The following is a 21,415-nucleotide window of genomic DNA, read 5'->3' as shown; positions in this document are numbered from 1 at the left end:
GGCCCTTCGAGCCAGCACCGCCATTCAATGTGATCATGGCTGATCGTCCCCAATCAGTACCCCGTTCCTGCCTTCTCCCCATTTCCCCTGACTCCGCTATCTTTAGGAGCCCTATCTAGCTCTCTCTTGAAAGCATCCAGTGAACCGGCCTCCACCGCCCTCTGAGGCAGAGAATTCCACAGACTCACAACTCTCTGTGAGAAAAAGTGTTTCCTCATCTCCGTTATAAATGGCTTACCCTTTATTCTTAAACTGTGTGTGTGGCCCCTGGTTCTGGACTCCCCCAACATCGGGCACGTTTCCTGCCTCTAGCGTGTCCAAACCCTTAATAATCTTATGCGTTTCAATAAGATCCCCTCTCACTGTTGCTGAGGCAAGCAGTGAGAAACTACACCAGAGGCAAAGACAATTTAGCTAGTTTAATGAACGTTTAGAGAGAGAGGGGGGGTGGAAAAGAGAATCAGGCAGTGGGAACGGTAAAAGTGAAAACAAAAAGCTCTATGGAGCAGGGATTAATATTTTTTAAATTCGACCCAAGGAAATGCATTTAAAGCTAATTTGTTGTTACAGCAACTTTAAATTGTTCAACTACCTAATACTGCCATAAAATCTCACTACTGATTTATCTGTCGATAAGACTCCTAGACTGTGGAACAGCATCCCTCTTCCCATCAGAACTGCCCCCTCCATCGACTCCTTTAAGTCGAGACTTAAAACTCGTCTCTACTCCCAAGCCTTTCTTGACGTCCTCTGAGGGAGGGCTATATGTATGTAGTGATGTATGTATTTAATCTATGAACCTCTGTTGTTTGTTATACTATTCTTATACCAATGTAAAGCACTTTGGCCAACGAGAGTTGTTTTTTTAAATGTGCTATATAAATAAAAGTGACGACTTGACGTGTGTATCTTCGGTACAAACCAGCATTTGCAGTTCCTCCCTACACATATTTATCTATTCTTTTCTTCTTCTCAGGTCCAATTTCCCCTGACGTACATTCTTCATATTTTGCAAAGTATTTTGAACAACCAGAAACTTGCCATTGCAATTTAAAAAATGATCTATTAGTTGTCAAAATACCTGAGGCTGTGTCTATGATCTCAAGCTGAATAACCTGTTTCTTCTCAGTGCAAATGGCTCAAAACGTGATGAAAATACATTTTATTTAACCTTTATTTAACCAGGAGAAGTCTCATTGAGATTAAAAATCTCTTTTACAAGAGAGTCCTGGCCAAGACAGGCAGCAGCACAGTTCCACAGTTCCAGACAATAATTTAAAAACAACAGAGAACATATAAATAGAGTCACAGTCATAACATCATCAAACAAAGCATGTACAGACAGAAGAGCCCGCTTCAACATCATTAAGAAGGGATTTAAATCTGTTTATAGAATCCAGCTCCTTAAGTTTCAGTTCATTCTGCAGCTGGTTCCATGCGAAGGGAGCAGCATAACTAAATGCCCTTTTCCCCAATTCAGTACGGACTTTAGGTACAGTTAGTAAGAACAATAAGTTGATAAGTTCCTGTGCTTTTTTGAATTACATACTTCTGCAGGTATGAAGGAAGAACACAGAGGATAGTCTTATAAATAAGGATATGCCAATGATGGAGTCTGCGGGTGGACGGGGCAAACCATCCAACTTGAGCATACAAAGTGCAGTGGTGCGTGAGGGTTTTAAAATCAGTAACAAATCTCAGTGCTCCGTGGTAGACCGTGTCCAAAGACTGTAGGCATTTTGAAGATGCATTCATATATAAAACATCACCATAGTCCAACACAGACATAAACGTTGCAGCAACAAGTCTTTTTTTGGCTTCAAAAGAAAAACATGAAGGAATTACTAAATGAACAGCAGCAAGGACTGCCAAAGGATATAAATAAAAGCAGGCATGTCATGTGCAGTTGTGGGCCCCATGAATAAATGAATACGTTTATTGGCCAAGTATTCACATACAAGGAATTTGCCTTGATGCTCCGCACGCAAGTGACAACATGACATACAGTGACAGTTAGGAATGACGCATAAAACATTAATAATTAAACATTATTGATTAAACATGTGAATTAAATGTGAGGAAGGATGAGAGGGTCCAGAGGAGGTTTACAAGAACGATCCCACGAATGATTGGGTTAACGTATGAAGAGCGTTTGACGGCGCTGGGCCTGAACTCGCTACGAGTTTCGATTGAGAAGGTTGTTGGCTGCAATCTTCCCTCCATTGACGAACTGTACACTGCAAGGGCCAGGAAGCGAGCGGGTAAGATCATCTCTGACCCCTCTCACCCTGGCCACAAACTCTTTGAATCACTTCCCTCTGGAAGGCGACTTCGGACAGTCAAAGCTGCCACAGCCAGACATAAAAACTGTTTTTATCCACGAGTAGTAGCTCTACTCAATAACCAAAAATCTGTAGCCTCCTTTTGCTCTGGTATTTTATTTAATTCACATGTTTAATCAATAATGTTTCGTTATTAATGTTTAATGTTTTATGTGTCATTCTGAACTGTCACTGTATGTCATGTTGTCACTTGCGGGCGGACTTGTATGTGAATACTTGGCCAATAAACTTATTCATTCATTCGTATACATTGGGTCGGCAAGGAAAGAATTTCACTGTGCCTTGTCACAGGTGACAATAAAATGTTCCATTCCAAGCAGCACGCTGCCATGACTCAGCCTCACCTGAAAGACTGGAGGGAGGTGAACATGTCCTGCGTTTGTGAAACTGGTGTCCCCTGTCTGATACCAAGAGCAGAGACCTGGCCCTGGCCCTGGAGAGGAGTGTGGAGAGGAAGCGAGATCTGCTGGGTCGGCATGGCCTGCAACACAAAACAACAGCTTGTCACAAATCCACTCTGTATCCGATTCTTGAAAATCAACCCTTTTTTTTTTTTTTGAAGTGATATTTAAAAGACCACAAGGTAACCTTGGACAAATTAATCATGCATATTGAAAAAGTATTGGATACCTTTTGACATTTAAAAAAAAAAAAAAAATGTGTTCAGTTCTGAACACCTAGGTCAGTGGTTCTTAACCTGGGGGTCGTTTTGGGCTATGCCGGGGGTCATGAAGGGGACACAAATAACATATCAGCTTGTTGAGCCCATGTTTAGGAACCTAACAATGGTACATACCACATACAGTATCAGTCTGAAGAAGGGTTTCGGCCCGAAACATTGCCTATTTCCTTTGCTCCATAGATGCTGCCTCACCCGCTGAGTTTCTCCAGCACTTTTGTCAACATACAGTATTTTGTGCGCGTACTGGTGCCATACAGGTTAAGAACCACTGGACTGGTTGGAGGAACGATGTTGTTAAAAGCTGGAAAGGGTGGAGAGATTTAAGAGGATGTTGCCAGGACTTGAGGGCCTGAGCTATTGGGAAAGGTTGAGCAAGTTAGGACTTTATTTCTTCCAGCGCAGGAGGATCTTATAGAGGTGTTTCAGGTCATGAGAGGGGGAGGTACACAGAGTATTTTACTCTTAAGGGAATCAAGAACCAGAGGACATTGGTTTAATATGAGGAGGGAAAGATTTAATAGGAATCTGAAGGGAAACATGAATTTTCAAACACACACACACACAAAGGATTATTTATGTTTAAGAAAGAACTGCAGATGCTGGAAAAATCGAAGGGAGACTAAAATGCTGGGGAAACTCAGCGGGTGAGGCAGCATCTATGGAGCGAAGGAACAGGTGACGTTTCGGGTTGAGACCCTTCTTCAGACTGATGTGGGGGTGGGGGGGACGGAAGAAGAAAGGAAGAGGTGGAGACAGTGGGCTGTGGGAGAGCTGGGAAGGGGAGGGGAAAGAGGGAGAAAGCAGGGACTACCTGAAATTGGAGAAGTCAATGTTCATACCGTTGGGGTGTAAACTACCCAAGCGGAATATGAGGTGCTGTTCCTCCAATTTACGGTGGGCTTCACTACAGCCATGGAGGAGGCCCAGGACAGAAAGGTTGGATTGGGAATGGGAGGGGGAGTTGAAGTGCTGAGCCACCGGGAGATCGGGTTGGTTATTGCGAACCGAGCGGGGGTGTTGGGCGAAGCGATCGCCGAGCCTGTGCTTGGTCTCACCAACGTAGAGCAGCCGATATCTAGAGCAGCGGATGCAATAGATGAGGTCGGAGGAGGTGCAGGTCAACTTCTGCCTCGCCACACAAAAAGGGTGGTAGGTAGATGGAACGAGCTGCTGGCGGAGGTAGAGGCTGGAGGGGGGCGTTCAGGCAGGTATTAACACAACAGGTAAATAACATTTAAACAGGTACATAGGCAGGATAGGTTTAGAGGGATAGGGTCAAACACAGGCAGGTGGGAAGAGTGTAGATGTAGGCCGCGTGGGCAAGTTGGGGGCGAAGGGCATGTTTCCACGTTGTACACGTAATGCGGATAAATATGAGGTTAACCACTTTGGTAGCAAAAACAGGAAGGCAGATTACTATCTAAATGGCGTTAAGTTGGGAAAAGGGGAAGTACAACGGGATCTGGGGGTCCTTGTTCATCAGTCTATGAAAGTAAGCATGCAGGTACAGCAGGCAGTGAAGAAAGCAAATGACATGTTGGCCTTTATAACAAGAGGAGTCGAGTATAGGAGCAAAGAGGTCCTTCTGCAGTTGTGCAGAGCCCCAGTGAGACCACACCTGGAGTATTATGTGCAGTTTTGGTCCCCTAATTTGTGGAAGGACATTCTTGCTATTGAGGGAGTGTAGCGTAGGTTTACAAGGTTAATTCCCAGGATGGCGGGACTGTCATATGCTGAGAGAATGGAGTTGCTGGGCTTGTATTCTGTGGAGTTTAGAAGGATGAGAGGGTATCTCATTGAAACATATAAGCTTGTTAAGGGTTTGGACACACTAGAGGCAGGAAACACGTTCCCGATGTTGGGGGAGCCCAGAACCAGGGGCCACACAGTTTAAGAATAAGGAATAGGCCATTTAGAACGGAGACGAGGAATCACTTCTTCACACAGAAAGTTGTGAGTCTGTGGAATTCTCTGCCTCAGAGGGCGGTGGAGGCCAGTTCTCTGGATGCTTTCAAGAGAGACCTAGATAGGGCTCTTAAAGATAGCGGAGACAGGGGATATGGGGGGTGGGGGTGGGGGAAGCAGGAACGGGGTACTGATTGGGGATGATCAGCCATGATCACATTGAATGGCGGTGCTGGCTCTAAGGGCCGAATGGCCTACTCCTGCACCTGTTGTCTATTGTCTAACTCCTTGGGGTCACTGCCAATTCCACTGGCAAGGTGCACCATAGCGGCTCCCTGTTTGACCACAGGCCGTACGAATTTAACATGGAGCAGCAGAGCAGCCCAATTGCCCTCGAGACCTAATGGGTTGCAGGCAAGCCAGTGGGGTCACCCCTAGTGAGCAAAAAAAATAAAATGCTGGAGTATCTGAGTGGGTCGGGCAGCATCTGTGGAGGGAATGTACAGACGATGATGTGAAGAAGGGTCCCGACCTGATACGTCGCCTGTCCATTCCCTCCACAGATGCTGCCTGACCCTCCGTGTTCTTCTGGCACAGTTTTCTGCTCAAGGTTCCAGTATCTGCAGTCTCTTGCGTTTCCATAATCTCCACCAAGCACTTGAACGGCAGATTTTTGGAACTGCAGGGAAATTAAGGGCTTTGGGAGGGAGGAGGGGGGGGGAAGAGAAACAGACAGAAAGAAGAGGTGATTAGAAAGCCTACGGATATGGTGAATGGTGAAGCAGCCTCAAGATGTCTTTTACATTCTTAAAGTTAAAAAAAAACAAAAATTCAAGTCACAGATGCAAATTTCTTTAGTTCCAGAGTCACGAAAAGCATTGCATAAGTTCTCATTATTTCATTATTAAAAGCACCAGCACCCACTCACCATCACAGTCACATCTACGGAGTCTTTTAAGTTTCTGGGAACCATCATCTCCAAGGACCTTAAGTGGGGGGGGGCTACCATCGACTCCACAGTCAAAAAGGCCCAACAGAGGATGTACTTCCTGCGGCAGCTGAGGAAGCACAATCTGCCACAGGCAATGATGGTCCAATTCTACACGGCCATCGTAGAGTCTGTCCTCACCTTCTCCATCATGGTCTGGTTTGGCTCAGCCACCAAGCACGACATCCGGAGGCTGCAGCGAATTGTCCGATCAGCTGAGAAGGTTATTGGCTGTAACCTTCCCCCTCCATTGACGAACTGTACACTGCAAGGGCCAGGAAGCGAGCGGGCAAGATCATCTCTGACCCCTCTCACCCTGGCCACAAACTCTTTGAATCACTTCCCTCTGGAAGGCGACTCCGGACTGTCAAAGCTGCCACAGCCAGACATAAAAACAGCTTTTTTCCCACGAGTAGTAGCTCTACTCAACAGCCAAAAATCTGTAGCCTCCTTTTGCTCTGGTATTTTATTTAATTCACATGTTTAAATTATAACGTTTAAATTTTAATTGTCTACTGTATATTGTGTTGTTACTTGCGAGCAAAGCACCAAGGCAAATTCCTTGTATGTATACATACTTGGCAGATAACATTTATTCAATTCAATTTTGCAACGTTCCTTCGGCTCAACTTGCCCACACCGGCCAACAATGTCCCAGCTACACTAGTCCCACTTGCCTGCGCTTGGTCCATATTACTCCAAACCTGACCAATCCATGCACTTGTCTAACCCTTTCTTAAACGTAGGGATAGTCCCTGCCTGAACTACCTCCCCTGGCAGCTTGTTCCATACACCCACCACCTTGGTGTGAAAGAAGTTACCCCTCAGATTCCTATTAAATCTTTCCCCCTTCACCTTGAACCTATGTCCCCTGGTCCTCGATTGCCTTACTCTAGGCAAGAGACTCTGTGCATCTACCGGATCTATTCCTCTTATGATTTTATAATAATAATAATAATAATGGATGGGATTTATATAGCGCCTTTCTAATACTCAAGGCGCTTTACATCGCATTATTCATTCACTCCTCAGTCACACTCGGTGGTGGTAAGCTACTTCTGTAGCCACAGCTGCCCTGGGGCAGACTGACGGAAGCGTGGCTGCCAATCTGCGCCTATGGCCCCTCCGACCACCACCAATCACTCACACACATTCACACACAGGCAAAGGTGGGTGAAGTGTCTTGCCCAAGGACACAACGACAGTATGCACTCCAAGCGGGATTCGAACCGGCTACCTTCCGGTCGCCAGCCGAACACTTAGCCCATTGTGCCATCTGTCGTCCCAATACATCCCTCATCCTCCTGCGCTCTATGGAATAGAGACCCAGCCTACTCAACCTCTCCCTATAGCTCACACCCTCTAGTCCTGGCAACATCCTCGTAAATCTTCTCTGAACCCTTTCAAGCTTGACAATATCTTTCCCATTACATGGTGCCCTGAACTGAACACAATATTCCAAATGCGGTTAAATCTTTTCCCCCCTTCACCTTGCACCTTCGTCCTCTGGTCCTCGATTCCCCTACTCTGGGCAAGAGACTCTGTGCATCTACCGGATCTATTCCTCTCATGATTTTGTACACCTCTATAAGATCTCCCTTCATCCTCCTGCGCTCCATGGAATAGAGACCCATCGATTTCCGTTGGACTCTGTGCGTCCAAACGCAGCTTGTGGAAGGGCCGTTCAGAATCAGAGTGGAAGAGGCGATAAAGGATGATGAAAGGTCTTACCCGTGAGAGTCCAGGCTGGAACCCCTGGTGCTGGGAGATGGGGGGAGGCATCCCGCGAGGCTGGCCGCCGTAGTAATGACTCTCCAAGTAGCAGGGTGGCATCTGGCCTCCTGGGGCTGTTGGGGCAGGCAAAACATTATTGGATTTTGCTTTCAAATCACAAAGCAAGGATCCCCAACAACATAGGCTAGGGAGCTGTGGACAAAATACGACAGCATTAATGTGCAGGAAGGAACTGCAGATGCTGGTTTGAAACCGAAGATACGAAGACGCAGAAAGCTGGAGTAACTCAGCTGGGTCAGGCAGCATCTACGGAGAGAAGGAAGATTCACGATTCAATTTAATTGTCACATGTACCAATTAAGGTACAGTGAAATGGGTGGCGTTTCGGGTCGAGCCCCTTCATCAGACGGAAAAGTCATGGGAAAAGTAAGTGAGAGATATAGACGGTGATGTAGAGATTTAATTACGTTTAGTTTAGAGATACAACATGGAAACAGGCCCTTCGGCCCACCGGTTCCACGCCGACCAGCGATCCCTGCGCATGTAACTCTCTGCCTCTGTTGTTGATGGAGGCCGGTTCTCTAGCTACTTTCAAGTGAGAGCTAGATAGGGCTCTTAAAGATAGCAGAGTCAGGGGATATGGGGAGAAGGCAGGAACGGGGTACTGATTGGGGATGATCAGCCATGATCACATTGAATGGCGGAGCTAGCTCGAAGGGCCGACTGGCCTACTCCTGCACCATATTGTGGTAAATTGGATTAGTAAGTATGCAGATGATACCAAGATAGGGGGTGTTGTGGATAATGAAGAGGATTTCCAAAGTCTACAGAGTGATTTAGGCCATTTGGAAGAATGGGCTGAAAGATGGCAGATGGAGTTTAATGCTGATAAATGTGAGGTGCTACACCTTGGCAGGACAAATCAAAATAGGACGTACATGATAAATGGTAGGGAATTGAAGAATACAGTTGAACAGAGGGATCTGGGAATAACCGTGCATAGTTCCTTGAAGGTGGAATCTCATATAGATAGGGTGGTAAAGAAAGCTTTTGGTATGCTAGCCTTTATAAATCAGAGCATTGAGTATAGAAGTTGGGATGTAATGTTAAAATTGTACAAGGCATTGGTGAGACCAAATCTGGAGTATGGTGTACAATTTTGGTCGCCCAATTATAGGAAGGATGTCAACAAAATAGAGAGAGTACAGAGGAGATTTACTAGAATGTTGCCTGGGTTTCAACAACTAAGTTACAGAGATAGGTTGAATAAGTTAGGTCTTTATTCTCTGGAGTGCAGAAGGTTAAGGGGGGACTTGATAGAGGTCTTTAAAATGATGAGAGGGATAGACAGAGTTGATGTGATCAAGCTTTTCCCTTTGAGAATAGGGAAGATTCAAACAAGAGGACATTAATTAAGGGACAGAAGTTTAGGGGTAGCATGAGGGGGAACTTCTTTACTCAGAGAGTGGTAGCGGTGTGGAATGAGCTTCCAGTGGAAGTGGTGGAGGCAGGTTCGTTGGTATCATTTAAAAATAAATTAGATAGGCATATGGATGAGAAGGGAATGGAGGGTTATGGTATGAGTGCAGGCAGGTGGGACTAAGGGGAAAAAAGTTGTTCGGCACGGACTTGTAGGGCCGAGATGGCCTGTTTCCGTGCTGTAATTGTTATATAGTTATATGGTTATATTGTCTATTAACACTATCCTATACACACGAGGGACATTTTGACATTTTTTTACCAACCAATTAATTAGGTTAATTCTTGATCACATGAATTAACCTACAAACCTGCACGTCTTTGGAGTACGGGAGGAAACCGAAGATCTCGGAGAAAACCCACGCAGGTCACGGGGAGAGCGTGCGAACTCTGTACAGACAGCACCCGTAGTCGGGATGGAACCCGGGACTCCGGCGCTGCATTCGCTGTATGGCAGCAACTCTACCGCTACGCCACCGTGACCGCCAATGAATGAAAGATACGCAAGAAGCAACAATGATCAGTGAAAGGTGCAGCCCACAATGGTCCATTGTTGTCTGTGACGAAGGTGCATTAACTTGCTTAAGAAACGGTTAAGGGCACAGCTTGGCTTCTCCAATAGAAATTAGGATTAAAAGGACAGATTAATTTGTTGTCACTTCAACCACACTGCAAGGGCATTTCCTGATCACACGAGTACACACAGTCATGATGAATACAATAAATACAACAGCGAGGTACAAGCAGAATGGTGCAAGATCTCGTGCAAAAGAATATTAAAGCTCAATAACCAAACGATCAGGTCATGTGATAGCAGCAGAATTAGGTCATTCGGCCCATCAAGTCTACTCTGCCATTCAATCATGGGTGATCTATCTCTCCCTCCTAACCCCATTCACCTGCCTTCCCCCCCATAACCCCTGACACCCGCACCAATCAAAAATTTATATATATCTGCCGTAAAAATATCCACTGACTTGGCCTCCACAGCCTTCTGTGGTAGAGAATTCCAGATTCACCACCGGATGATCGAACGGGCCGAATAGCCTAATTCAGCCCCAATGTCTTGTGTAGAAGTGTAATCTCCTTTCTCAATGCAGGGAAGGCTAAGAATAAGGGGTTGGCTATTTAGAACGGAGATGAGGAAAAACTTCACCCAGAGAGTTGTGAGTCTGTGGAATTCTCTGCCTCAGAGGGCGGTTCTCTGGATGCTTTCAAGAGAGTGTTAGATAGGGCTCTTAAAGAAGCGGAGTCAGGGGATATGGGGAGAAGGCGTACTGATTGGGGACGATCAGCCATGTTCACAGTGAATGGAGGTGCTGGCTGGAAGAGCTGAATGGCCTCCTCCTGCACCTATTGTCTATTCAAGCTGCTTGAAAATGAGCCAAGGGGTTTCTGTGAGAATATACTCCACCAGCAGGTGGTGCTAATGCACTGTAGTAACAAATGCTCTCTCCAAAAGCAGAGGAACACTGCCTCACTTTTGCAGAGTTCATTATCTGACACACCACACACCCACACTAACAGTGTGGCAAGGGTTTTATTCGGGCCTCTTCCCAATTGTGTGGTTGTTATGGTCAGTAGTCAGCTGCACCATCCCAGCCAAAATTGGCCGCAGTGGGTGTAGGATAGTGTTAATGTGTCGGGGATCGCTGGTTGGCGCGGACCCGGTGAGCCAAAGGGCCCCGTTTCGGCGCTGTATCTCTAATCTAAACAGGAAGGAACAATGCGGGCAACTGTAAAGTGAGCAGGGAAGGGGAAAAGGGAGCAGGAGGGAGGAAGGAAGCAACAAACAGACAGGCAGTCAAGGTGAAAAGCCTGTGAAGTGGAGAGCAGATGAAGGTGGCAATGTACAAGCATCGAGAGGAGAAGCCAAAGTGCTGGAGTAACTCAGCGGGTCAGGCAGCATCTCTGGTGAACATGGATAGATGAAGTTTTGGGTCAGGACCCTTCTTCAAACTGAAGGGCACTGACCCAAGATGTGGCCTATCCATGTACTCCAGAGATTTGTAGGAAGGTACTGCAGATACCGGTTTAAACCGAAAAAAGACACAAAATGCTGGAGTAACTCAGCGGGACAGGCAGCATCTCTGGAGAGAAGGAATAGGTGGGGATCTTTTTTCAACAATGTTGCCTGACCTGCTGAGTTACTCCAGCAACCATGTCCTTTTTTTTTGTTGTAAACCAGCATCTGCAGTTCCTTGTTTCTGCAAGATGAGAGAGTGAGATTTAATTGGAGAAGTGAGTTTAGCCCGTCCCACTTAGGAGACCTAAACAGCAACCTCTGGTGACCTTTCCCGCCACCCAAAAAAACCCAAATCAAGGTGGAGGTCACCTGCAACCTCCTACCACCTCCCACGCATATGTTGAAAACGACTATGAAGAAAACCGGCTTCCACTAGATCTGCGACTAAAAAATGATCGATTTTTAAAACGGCAACCTATTTTTAGTCGAGGCCGGTTTTAATGATGAAGAAAAAATAGCAGCAACCTAGATGAAGCCTCGACCACGCAGAAACCACTTTCAACCATTAGGGAGAGTGACCAAAACCTCCGGTGACCTCATGGAAACCTTGGGTGGCGGGCAAGGTAAACCAGAGGTTGCTGTTTAGGTCTACTAGGTGGGACAGGGGCTTTCGGAAGCAATGCAAAGGCGAAGGGGGAACTTACGAGGAGGAAACAGGAGAGAGAGTGGGCAGGAAGCGGAGATTACCTCCGAGACGGCAGGGTGGCGTGAGGAGATTTGTTGTGAGAGTCTTGGCATTGCTTTCAAGCAGTGAAATACTCAACCTGAGAGGGTGGCGGATGGGGCCACCGAGGCCACTGGTATTGCCGGGATGGAGGTGATGAAGGAGTGGTAGCCGCCGGTCATCTCGGGCATGTCCGCGTTGGTCACGCCCGCAGCAACCTCCTTCTCGGTGATGCTCGGCGACTTCTCCCACGCTTTGCGAGCAGATTCCATCTGTGGGCCAGAGAACGAGAGGCTAAATACATGGGAGACAGGCCAAACGCATATTGGAGGAGCGTGCGGCACCTCTTACGTCACGTTCACAAGTAATAGCGGTCGAATTACGCCATTCGGCCCACGCAGTGCACTCTGCCATTCAATCACGGCTCATACTTTCAAAAGAGAGCTAGATAGGGCTCTTAAAGATAGCGGTGTCAGGGGATATGGGGAGAAGGCAGGAACGGGGTACTGATTGGGGATGATCAGCCATGATCACATTAAATGGCGGTGCTGGCTTGAAGGATCGAATGGCCTCCTCCTGCACCTATTGTCTATTGTCTATATCACTGCCTCTTAATCCAATTTTCCCAGAACACCTGTTCTAATCAATAATTTGTCTATCTCTGCCTTAAAAATAACCACTGACTTGGCCTCTACAGCCCTCTGTGGCAATGAGTTCCACAGATTAATTATCCTCTGACTAAAGAAATTCCTCCTCACCTCCTTTCTAAATGAGCGCCCTTTAATTTTGAGGTAGACAAGAATGCTGGAGAAACTCAGCGGGTGAGGCAGCATCTATGGAGCGAAGGAATAGGTGACGTTTCGGGTCAAGACCCTTCTTCAGACTTTAATTCTGAGGCAATGACCTCTTGTCCTAGACTCTCCCACCAGTGGAAACATCCTCTCCACATCCACTCTATCCAGGCCTTTCATTATTCTGTACGTTTCAATGAGTCCCCTCCCCCCCCCTCAATCTTCTAAAGTCCAGCGAGTACAGGCCCAGTGCCGTCAAACGCTCGCTTACAACCCAATGTTTAAGAAAGAACTGCAGATGCTGGGGAAAAAAAATCGATTGCAGACAAAAATGCTGGAGAAACTCAGCGGGTGAGGCAGCATCTACGGAGCAAAGGAATAGGCGACGTTTCGAGTCGAGTCTGAAGAAGGTTATCGACCCGAAACGTCACCTATCCCTTCGCTGCATAGATGCTGCCTCACCCGCTGAGTTTCTCCAGCAATTTTGCTTACAACCCAATGGTATGAATATTGAAGGTAGACACAAAAAGCTGGAGTAACTCAGCGGGTCAGACAGCATCTCTACAGAAAATCAGGTGACATTTTGGGTTAAGTCACTTTTCCTCACACCTTTTGATATTGATTTCTGTAACCAAGTAATCTTTACTTTCCCTCTCTCTCCATCCCTCCCACGCCCTAGTTTTCCATCTGGTTTTACTGTCCTCCTGATTAATTTTACTGATTGCATGCATCACCTTCCCCATCGCCAACAATGATCCATTCTACATTTCCTTGATCGTCCACATCTGTCGATTTCACACCCTACCCTTCCATATCTCTAGTCTGCTTCTCCTCAGTCTTCTCGTCTCAGACTGAAGGGTCTCAACCTGAGACGTCACCCATTCCTTCTCTTGCAGAGATGCTGCCTGACCCGTTGAGTTACTCCAGCATTTGGTGTCTATCTTCGGTGCAAACCAGCACCTGCAATTCCTTCCTGCGCAGCTAAATACACTTGTGAAATCGGCGACTTGTGTAAATTCACACTTGCATGAACAATCCTGTACTCAGCCTGTCGTGCAATGAAGGCACTTTGCAATTTCCACAACACTTCAGTTTTGTTTATTGTCAAGTGCACAGGGATACAGTTGCTTTTGCAGCAGTACAGGGCACTAGTGAGACCACACCTGGAGTATTGTGTGCAGTTTTGGTCCCCTAATTTGAGGAAGGACATTCTTGCTATTGATGGGAGTGCAGCGTAGGTTCACCAGGTTAATTCCCAGGATGGCGGGACTGTCATATGCTGAGAGAACGGAGCGGCTGGGCTTGAACACTCTGGAGTTTAGAAGGATGAGAGGGATTCTTATAATAATAATAATAATAATAATATATCTTTTATTGTCATTGCACGTCAGTGCAACGAGATTTAGTATGCAGCTCCACTGATGTCCAGGAAAGGTAAATAAATACAATACATAAATAAACAAGCTGAATTGATTGACGTGACCATCTGAGGGAGACTGTCCAAAGGGGGTGGGTGGGGGGGCACTCATTAGGGCCGGTTCAGAGCCGCTATAGCTCTTGGGATGAAACTGTTCCTGAGCCTGAGTATTGAAGCATATAAGATTATTAAGGGTTTGGACATGCTAGAGACAGGAAACGTGTTCCCGATGTTGGGGGAGTCCAGAACCAGGGGTCACACAGTTTAAGAATAAGGGGCAAGCCATTTAGAACGGAGATGAGGAAACACTTTTTCACACAGAGAGTTGTGGAATTCTCTGCCTCAGATGGTGGTGGAGGCCGGTTTGCTGGATACTTTCAAGAGAGAGCTAGATAGTGCTCTTAAAGATAGCGGAGTCAGGGGATATGGGCAGAAGGCAGGAATGGGGTACTGATTGGGGATGATCAGCCATGATCACATTGAATGGCAGTGCTGGCTCGAAGTGCCGAATGGCCTACTCCTGCACCTATTGTCTATTGTCACGGGGAGAACGTACAAACTCCGCACAGACAGTACCCGTAGTCAGGATCGAACCCGCATCTCTGGCGCCGCGAGGCAGCAACTCCACCGCTGTGTTATTGCGCCACCCAAACAGCAGAAATGAACAACAAATCACAAGTCCTACCTTAAGAGTCAATTCATTTCCGGGAAGAGATGCAGGAGCCATCTCGCTCTCCTGTGGTGGGGCTTCAATGGTGGCCACTGCCAGTGGGGGAGCTAAAGGCACCTGGAAAGGAGGACAATACAAAAACTTCAACACATCCCGTGTCTGTTCAAACAGTGAGCTGATGAACTCAACATTTCCAACTGCTGTTGTGGGACGTATCACTGATAGGGATGAGTCGGAGTACAGAAGTGAGATCGACCAATTGACCAAATGGTGCCAGCACAATAACCTGGCTCTCAACACCAGCAAAACCAAGGAACTGATTGTGGACTTTGGAAGTGGTAGGATGGGGACCCACAGTCCTGTTTATATCAACGGGTCGATGGTGGAAATTCCTGGGCATGCATATCTCTGAAGATCTCTCCTGGTCCGAGGAACACTGATGCAATTATAAAGAAAGCACATCAGCGCCTCTACTTCCTGAGAAGATTACGGAGAGTCGGTATGTCAAGTCAAGTCACATTTATTTATATAGCACATTTAAAAAACAACTCTCGTTGGCCAAAGTGCTTTACATTTGTTATAAGAATAGCACAACAAACAAACTACATACATATATACATGTAGCCCTCACTCAGAGGACGTCAGGAAAGGCTTGGGAGTATAGATAAGTTTTAGTCTTGACTTAAAAGAGTCGATGGAGGGGGCAGTTCTGATGGGAAGGGGGATGCTGTTCCACAGTCTAGGAGCTGCAACCGCAAAGGCCCGGTCGCCCCTGAGCTTATGCGTTGACCGTGGGATATTCAGCAACCCCAAGTCGGCCGATCTGAGGGGCCTGGAGGTGGAGTGGTGGGTGAGAAGACTTTATGTAGGTGGGCGCAAGCCCATTGAGGGCTTTGTAGACATGGAGGAGAATCTTGAAGTTTATACGGAACCAGTGGAGAGAGGCCAGGATCGGGGTGATGTGGTCCCTTTTTCAGGTATCCGTCAGGAGTCTCGCTGCGGCATTTTGGACCAGTTGCAGGCGGGACAGGGAAGATTGGCTGATGCCAGTGTAAAGGGAGTTGCAGTAATCTAGGCGGGAGGAGATGAATGTGTGGATGATCTTTTCCAGGTCATCAAACTGGAGGAATTCTTTTATTTTAGCTATAGTCCGAAGCTGGAAGAAGCTAGCTTTTACCACGGCATTGACTTGTTTGTCAAATTTCAGTGCCGAGTCCAATATCATGCCAAGGTTTTTGACGTGAGGTTTGAGTAGTGGGGTAAGGCTTCCAAGGCTGCCTGCTATCATTTTCATTGAGTCCGAGGGGCCGAGAAGGATGACCTCAGACTTACTCTCGTTTAGTTGGAGGAAGTTCTGGGCCATCCAACACCTTATATCCTCGAGGCAGTGGGTAAGGTTAAACAGATTAGATGTCAAGGAGGACTCTCTCGAACTTCTACAGGTGCACAGTAGAGAGCATGCTGACCGGTTGCATCGTGGCTTGGTTCGGCAACTTGAGCGCCCAGGAATGGAAAAGACTGCAAAAAGTTGTAAACACTGCCCAGTCCATCATCGGCTCTGACCTCCCTACCATCGAGGGGATCTATTGCAGTCGCTGCCTCAAAAAGGCTGACAGCATCATCAAGGACCCACACCATCCTACAAAGCAATAATTTCATTGTCCTATCTGGGACACATGACAATAAACTCTCTTGAATCTACACTCTCTACCTCGAGTAACACAAGTGACTGCTGCGATATAGAATAAGATAGACACAAAATCTATCTGGGGAGAAGGAATGGGCGATGCTTCGGGTCGAGACCCTTCTTCAGACTGCAAGTCAGGGGAGAGAGGGGAAATTTGAGATATGGAAGAGCAAGGTGCACAAATGACAGATCAAAGCAGAGGATGATCACGGAAATATAGAACGGTTCCTTGTTGGCCGAGGGGAATCTGCCTATCAACTATTGTCTGAAGAAGGGGGTCTCGACCTGAAACGTCACCTATTCCTTCGTTCCAAAGAATGCTGCCTCACCCGCTGAGTTTCTCCAGCATTTTTGTCTTCCATGAAAACTACTCTGAAATAGAACAGGGTTGATGAAGTAGTTACATGTTTTAAACGAGGCATTGAACATTTTTTTTTAGTTTGCTCCAAGGTGGCGAAAAACGCAGGCGACTGTTTGTGAGCAACCCACAGAAACAGATCCACAAACATATTACAATCGCTCCATGCTCTTAAATCTCTACTCTTATAGCGGCTTTCTTACTTTATCTCTAATGTACGGTAAATACACGGTGCGTCTCGATTGCAATGACGTGTGTCTTTCTGTTGACTGGATAGCGCGCAACAAATGCTTTCACTACACATGACAATAAACTAAACTGAACAGAGAGTGCACGTACATCATTGCTGGCAGCATTCTGCAGGGTATTGGGTGATGAACTTGCGGACCTGGGCAAGGTATTCGCAGCCAGACTGAAATCAGAGTCCTGAAAGGAGAAGGCACAGGAAAAAAATAAAAATCAGCCGACATTAATTATTAGAAGTAACGACTGTCACTTTCGCATTAATCCCACAAAAGGCAATCGCTCGTTGCAGACTATTAACGGCCTGCAGTCTCTGTACAACTGAACCATGTCTCAGACGACGGCATCACACGCGCCCCTCATTATTTCGCAAATGACAAGAATGCCAACATCTTTCCTCGTGACCGAGATAATCTGGATTAACATGTCAAACCAAAGACCTTTCATCGGAAACTTCCATGAAAGTATAATCGAAGGTCATCCACCTTAAACGTTAGCAGTTTCTCCCTTCAAAGGCATTAGTGGTGCTACAGAGTATGTCAAGTCAAGAGAGTTTTATTGTCATGTGCCCCAGAGAGAACAATGAAATTCTTGCTTGCTGCAGCACAACACAATTGAATAAGAAACAGAATACTGTTGTCGGAATCCACAGTATTCATAACAAGAGGAGTTTAGTATAGGAGCAAAAAGGTCCTTCTGCAGTTGTACAGAGCCCCAGTGAGACCACACCTGGAGCATTGTGTGCAGTTTTGGTCTCCAAATCTGAGGAAGGACATTCTTGCTATTGAGGGAGTGCAGCATAGGTTCACCAGGTTAATTCCCGGGATGTCAGGACCGTCATATGCTGTGAGAATGGAACGACTGGCTTTGTGTACACTGGAATTTAGAAGGATGAGAGGTGATCTTATTGAAGCATATAAGATTATTAAGGGATTGGACACGCCAGAGGCAGGAAACAGGTTCCCAATGTTGGGGGAGTACGGAGCCTGGGCCCACAGTTTAAGAATAAGAGGTAAGCTATTGAGAACGGAGATGAGGAATAACCTTTTCACCCAGAGAGTTGTGCATTGTGGAATTTTCTGGAGGGCAGTAGAGGCCAATTCTCTGGATGCTTTCAAGAGAGAGTTAGATAGAGCTGTTAAAGATAGCGGAGTCAGGGGATATGGGGAGAAGGCAGGAACGGGGTACTGATTGGGGATGATCAGCCATGCTCAGAGTAAAATGCGGTGCTGGCTCGAAGGGACAAATGGCCTACTCCAGTGTCTATTGTGCATTTAAATCTTGGCATACTGATGATCAGACAAGGAGAATCAAAATGGTGGACAAAACACATAGATGTGGTGGGGGAAACAAGGGGTAATTGGGGCGAACTGGGGGCGGAGATGTATTCATGGGAAGTGGTCTTGGAGGGAAGGCTCCACACCTTCAACGTCTGCAGTAAGAAACAGCAGATTTAGCTCTTCGGGCTAAAGGAATCAAGGGATATGGGGAAAAAGCAGGAACGGGGTACTGATTTTAGATGATCAGCCATGATCATATTGAATGGCTGCGATGGCACTCCTGCACCTATTTTTTTCTATGTTTCTACCAATCGGTGGTAGCCAGTGCCACCTTCTTCGCTACCATATGCTGGGGCAGCAGGGCGAAGGCTGCGGACACCAATGGGATTCACAAGGAAGGCCGGCTCTGTCCTGGGGGCAGAGTTGGAGATGGATTCACGTGAGGTGGTCTCAGAAGGGAGGATGCTCCTCAAACCGTGGAGCATCTTGGACAATACAGCTCACCCCCTCCGTGACACACTGGTCAACCTGAGGAGCACCTTCAGCTACAGACTGGTTCCACCGAGTTGCAGCACAGAACGCCACAGGAGATCCTTCTTCCCTGTGGCTATCAAACTGTACAACTCCTCCCCCTTCTGTCATGGGGTCGACTGAGACTGACTCCCCTCACCCCACCCCAAATCTTTGCACATCCCCAATCCTTTCCACTCGTCACTTTAATTTCATATTTTATCTATCTTGTGTGTTATGATTTGGCCGATCAATTTTCCTCCTGGGATAAATAAAGTTCTATCGTATCGTATCATAATCTGAGTTAGCGCAGGAAGAAACTGCGGATGATGGTTTAAACCAAAGAGAAGACATAAAAAACTGGAGCAACTCAGCAGGTCAGGCTGCATCTCTGGAGAAAAGGAATAGGTGACGTTCCGGGTGGAGACCCTCCTTCAGAATCTGAGTTAACATCTGCTCTGGAGAATAAAGTTGTCTCACAGACAATAGACAATAGGTACAGGAGTAGGCCATTCGGCCCTTCGAGCCAGCACCGCCATTCGATATGATCATGGCTGATCATCCACAATCAGTACCCCGTCCCTGCCTTCTCCCCATATCCCCTATCTTTAACAGACCCATCTAACTGTCTCTTGAAAGTATCTAGAGAACCGGCCTCCACCGCCCTCCGGGACAGCGAATTCCACAGACTCACCACTCTCTGTGAGAAAAAGTGTTTCCTCGTCTCCATTCTAAATGGCTTACCCCTTATTCTTAAACTGTGGCCCCTGGTTCTGGACTCCCCCAACATCGGGAACATGTTTCCTGCCTCTAGCGTGTCCAAGCCCTTAATAATCTTATATGTTTCAATAAGATCCCCTCTCATACTTCTAAACTCCAGAGTGTACAAGCCCAGCCGCTCTATTCTCCCAGCATATGACAGCCCCGCCATCCCGGGAATTAACCTGGTGAACCTACGCTGCACTCCCTCAAGAGGAAGAATGTCCTTCCTCAAATTAGGGGAGCAAAACTGCACATAATACTCCAGGTGTGGTCTCACTAGGGCCCTGAACAACAGAAGAACCTCTTTGCTCCTTCAGCAAACACACTGCAATTAGGTAGATGGAAGCAAACTATCTGGACAGAATCTAATTGAATGGTTGAACTGAACTGAGGGGGTGAATGTCCCGCTGAGCTATTCCAGCATTTTGTGTCTATCTTCGGTGTAAACCAGCATCTGCAGTTCCTTGTGAAGGAAGGAATTGCAGATGGTCACAAAATGCTGGAGTAACCCAGGCAACTGTAAAGTGAGCAGGGAAGGGGAAAAGGGAGCAGGAGGGAGGAAGGAAGCAGCAAACAGACAGGTAAAGGTGAAAAGCCTGTGAGGCGGAGAGCAGATGAAGGTGGCAATGTACAAGCATCGAGAGGAGAAGCCAAAGTGCTGGAGTAACTCAGCGGGTAAGGCAGCATCTCTGGTGAACATGGATAGGTGAAATTTTGGGTCAGGACCCTTCTTCAAACTGAAGGGCACTGACCCAAGATGTCGCCTATCCATGTACTCCAGAGATTTGTAGGAAGGTACTGCAGATACCGGTTTAAACCGAAAAAAGACACAAAATGCTGGAGTAACTCAGCGGGACAGGCAGCATCTCTGGAGAGAAGGAACGGGTGACGTTTCGGGTCGAGACCCTTCTTCAGACTCAAGAGTCTCATCTTGTGCCTATCTTCAGTCAAGACAAATCCAAACTGAAGAAGGGTCTTGACCCGAAATGTCACCCATTCCTTCTCTCCAGAGATGCTGCCTGCCCCGCTGAGTTACTCCAGCATTGTGTCTTATCTATCCTTCCTGCGTTCTTGTTTATCTAGTTGCTGAGGTTATTCCACCCACCGCCGACATTAAGCTGAACCCGGCAAAGGCAATCGGCACCACACGGCGACTCACTTTTGCGCTCGCTCCAAACTGGATGGGGGGCACGGCAACCTCCGTCTCCAGAAGCAAGTCGGGGTCGGGCTTGGACTTTGGCCGGCTGCTCACAGAGAAGCCAACGGCCTTGGCGCCCCGGTCGGGACTCCCCTTGTGCTGCCCCTCGCGCGCCGCCTTGTTCTTCAGCGAACGCTCGTTACCGATCGGCCCAGGCTTGTGCTCCTTTCCCACTTCGCTGCCAGACTCCTGAAACTTGACCAAATGCAGACTTTCAGTGGACGGCATATTAATCCCAGCATTGCTGTCTTTTGAAACAAGAACACACTTCAAAGTATATTCCATCAGTAATATCTACCTCACAGGGGGGGGGGGGGGGGTGAACACAGAAAACGGAAGCACCCATCTGATAGAATTATGAGAGACATGGAGACGATAGATAGTCAGAATTTTTTTCCAAGGATGGAGAAATCAGATACTAAAGGGCACAGCTTTAGAGTGAGAGGGGCAACGTTAAAGGTTTTTAAAAAAAAGATTTTTTTAAGACAATAGGTGCAGGGGTAGGCCATTTGGCCCTTCGAGCCAGCACCGCCATTCAATGTGATCATCCCCAATCAGTACCCCGTTCCTGCCTTCTCCCCATATCCCCTGACTCCGCTATTTTTAAGAGCCCTATCTAGCTCTCTCTTGAAAGTATCCAGAGAACCTGCCTCCACACTCACAACTCTCTGTGAGAAAA

The 21,415-nt window shown here is 47.0% G+C and overlaps 1 protein-coding gene across 10 annotated transcripts in view; it reads right to left on the bottom strand.

Annotated features, from left to right (window-relative positions):
- prrc2a (proline rich coiled-coil 2A) overlaps window positions 1-21,415 on the bottom strand; it is a 140,796-nt gene that overhangs the window by 13,256 nt on the left and 106,125 nt on the right. For 7 of the 10 annotated variants that reach the window (XM_033016254.1, XM_033016253.1, XM_033016257.1 and 4 more), the window contains 7 exons: window positions 20,698-20,931; window positions 17,083-17,169; window positions 14,714-14,815; window positions 11,921-12,092; window positions 7,649-7,764; window positions 5,462-5,626; window positions 2,687-2,823 (listed from right to left, as the gene is read on the bottom strand). In XM_033016254.1, coding sequence (XP_032872145.1) covers window positions 2,687-2,823; window positions 5,462-5,626; window positions 7,649-7,764; window positions 11,921-12,092; window positions 14,714-14,815; window positions 17,083-17,169; window positions 20,698-20,931 — 1,013 coding nt within the window. The remainder of the gene's footprint in view (window positions 1-2,686; window positions 2,824-5,461; window positions 5,627-7,648; window positions 7,765-11,920; window positions 12,093-14,713; window positions 14,816-17,082; window positions 17,170-20,697; window positions 20,932-21,415) is intronic. The other 3 variants (XM_033016256.1, XM_033016261.1, XM_033016262.1) reach the window with 3 other exon arrangements.

Source organism: Amblyraja radiata, unplaced genomic scaffold, assembly GCF_010909765.2.
Source record: "Amblyraja radiata isolate CabotCenter1 unplaced genomic scaffold, sAmbRad1.1.pri S36, whole genome shotgun sequence".
Classification (NCBI taxonomy): domain Eukaryota; kingdom Metazoa; phylum Chordata; class Chondrichthyes; order Rajiformes; family Rajidae; genus Amblyraja; species Amblyraja radiata.
The sequence above is the reverse complement of the archived record's forward strand: the minus strand, read 5'-3'. Positions and strand labels throughout refer to the sequence as shown.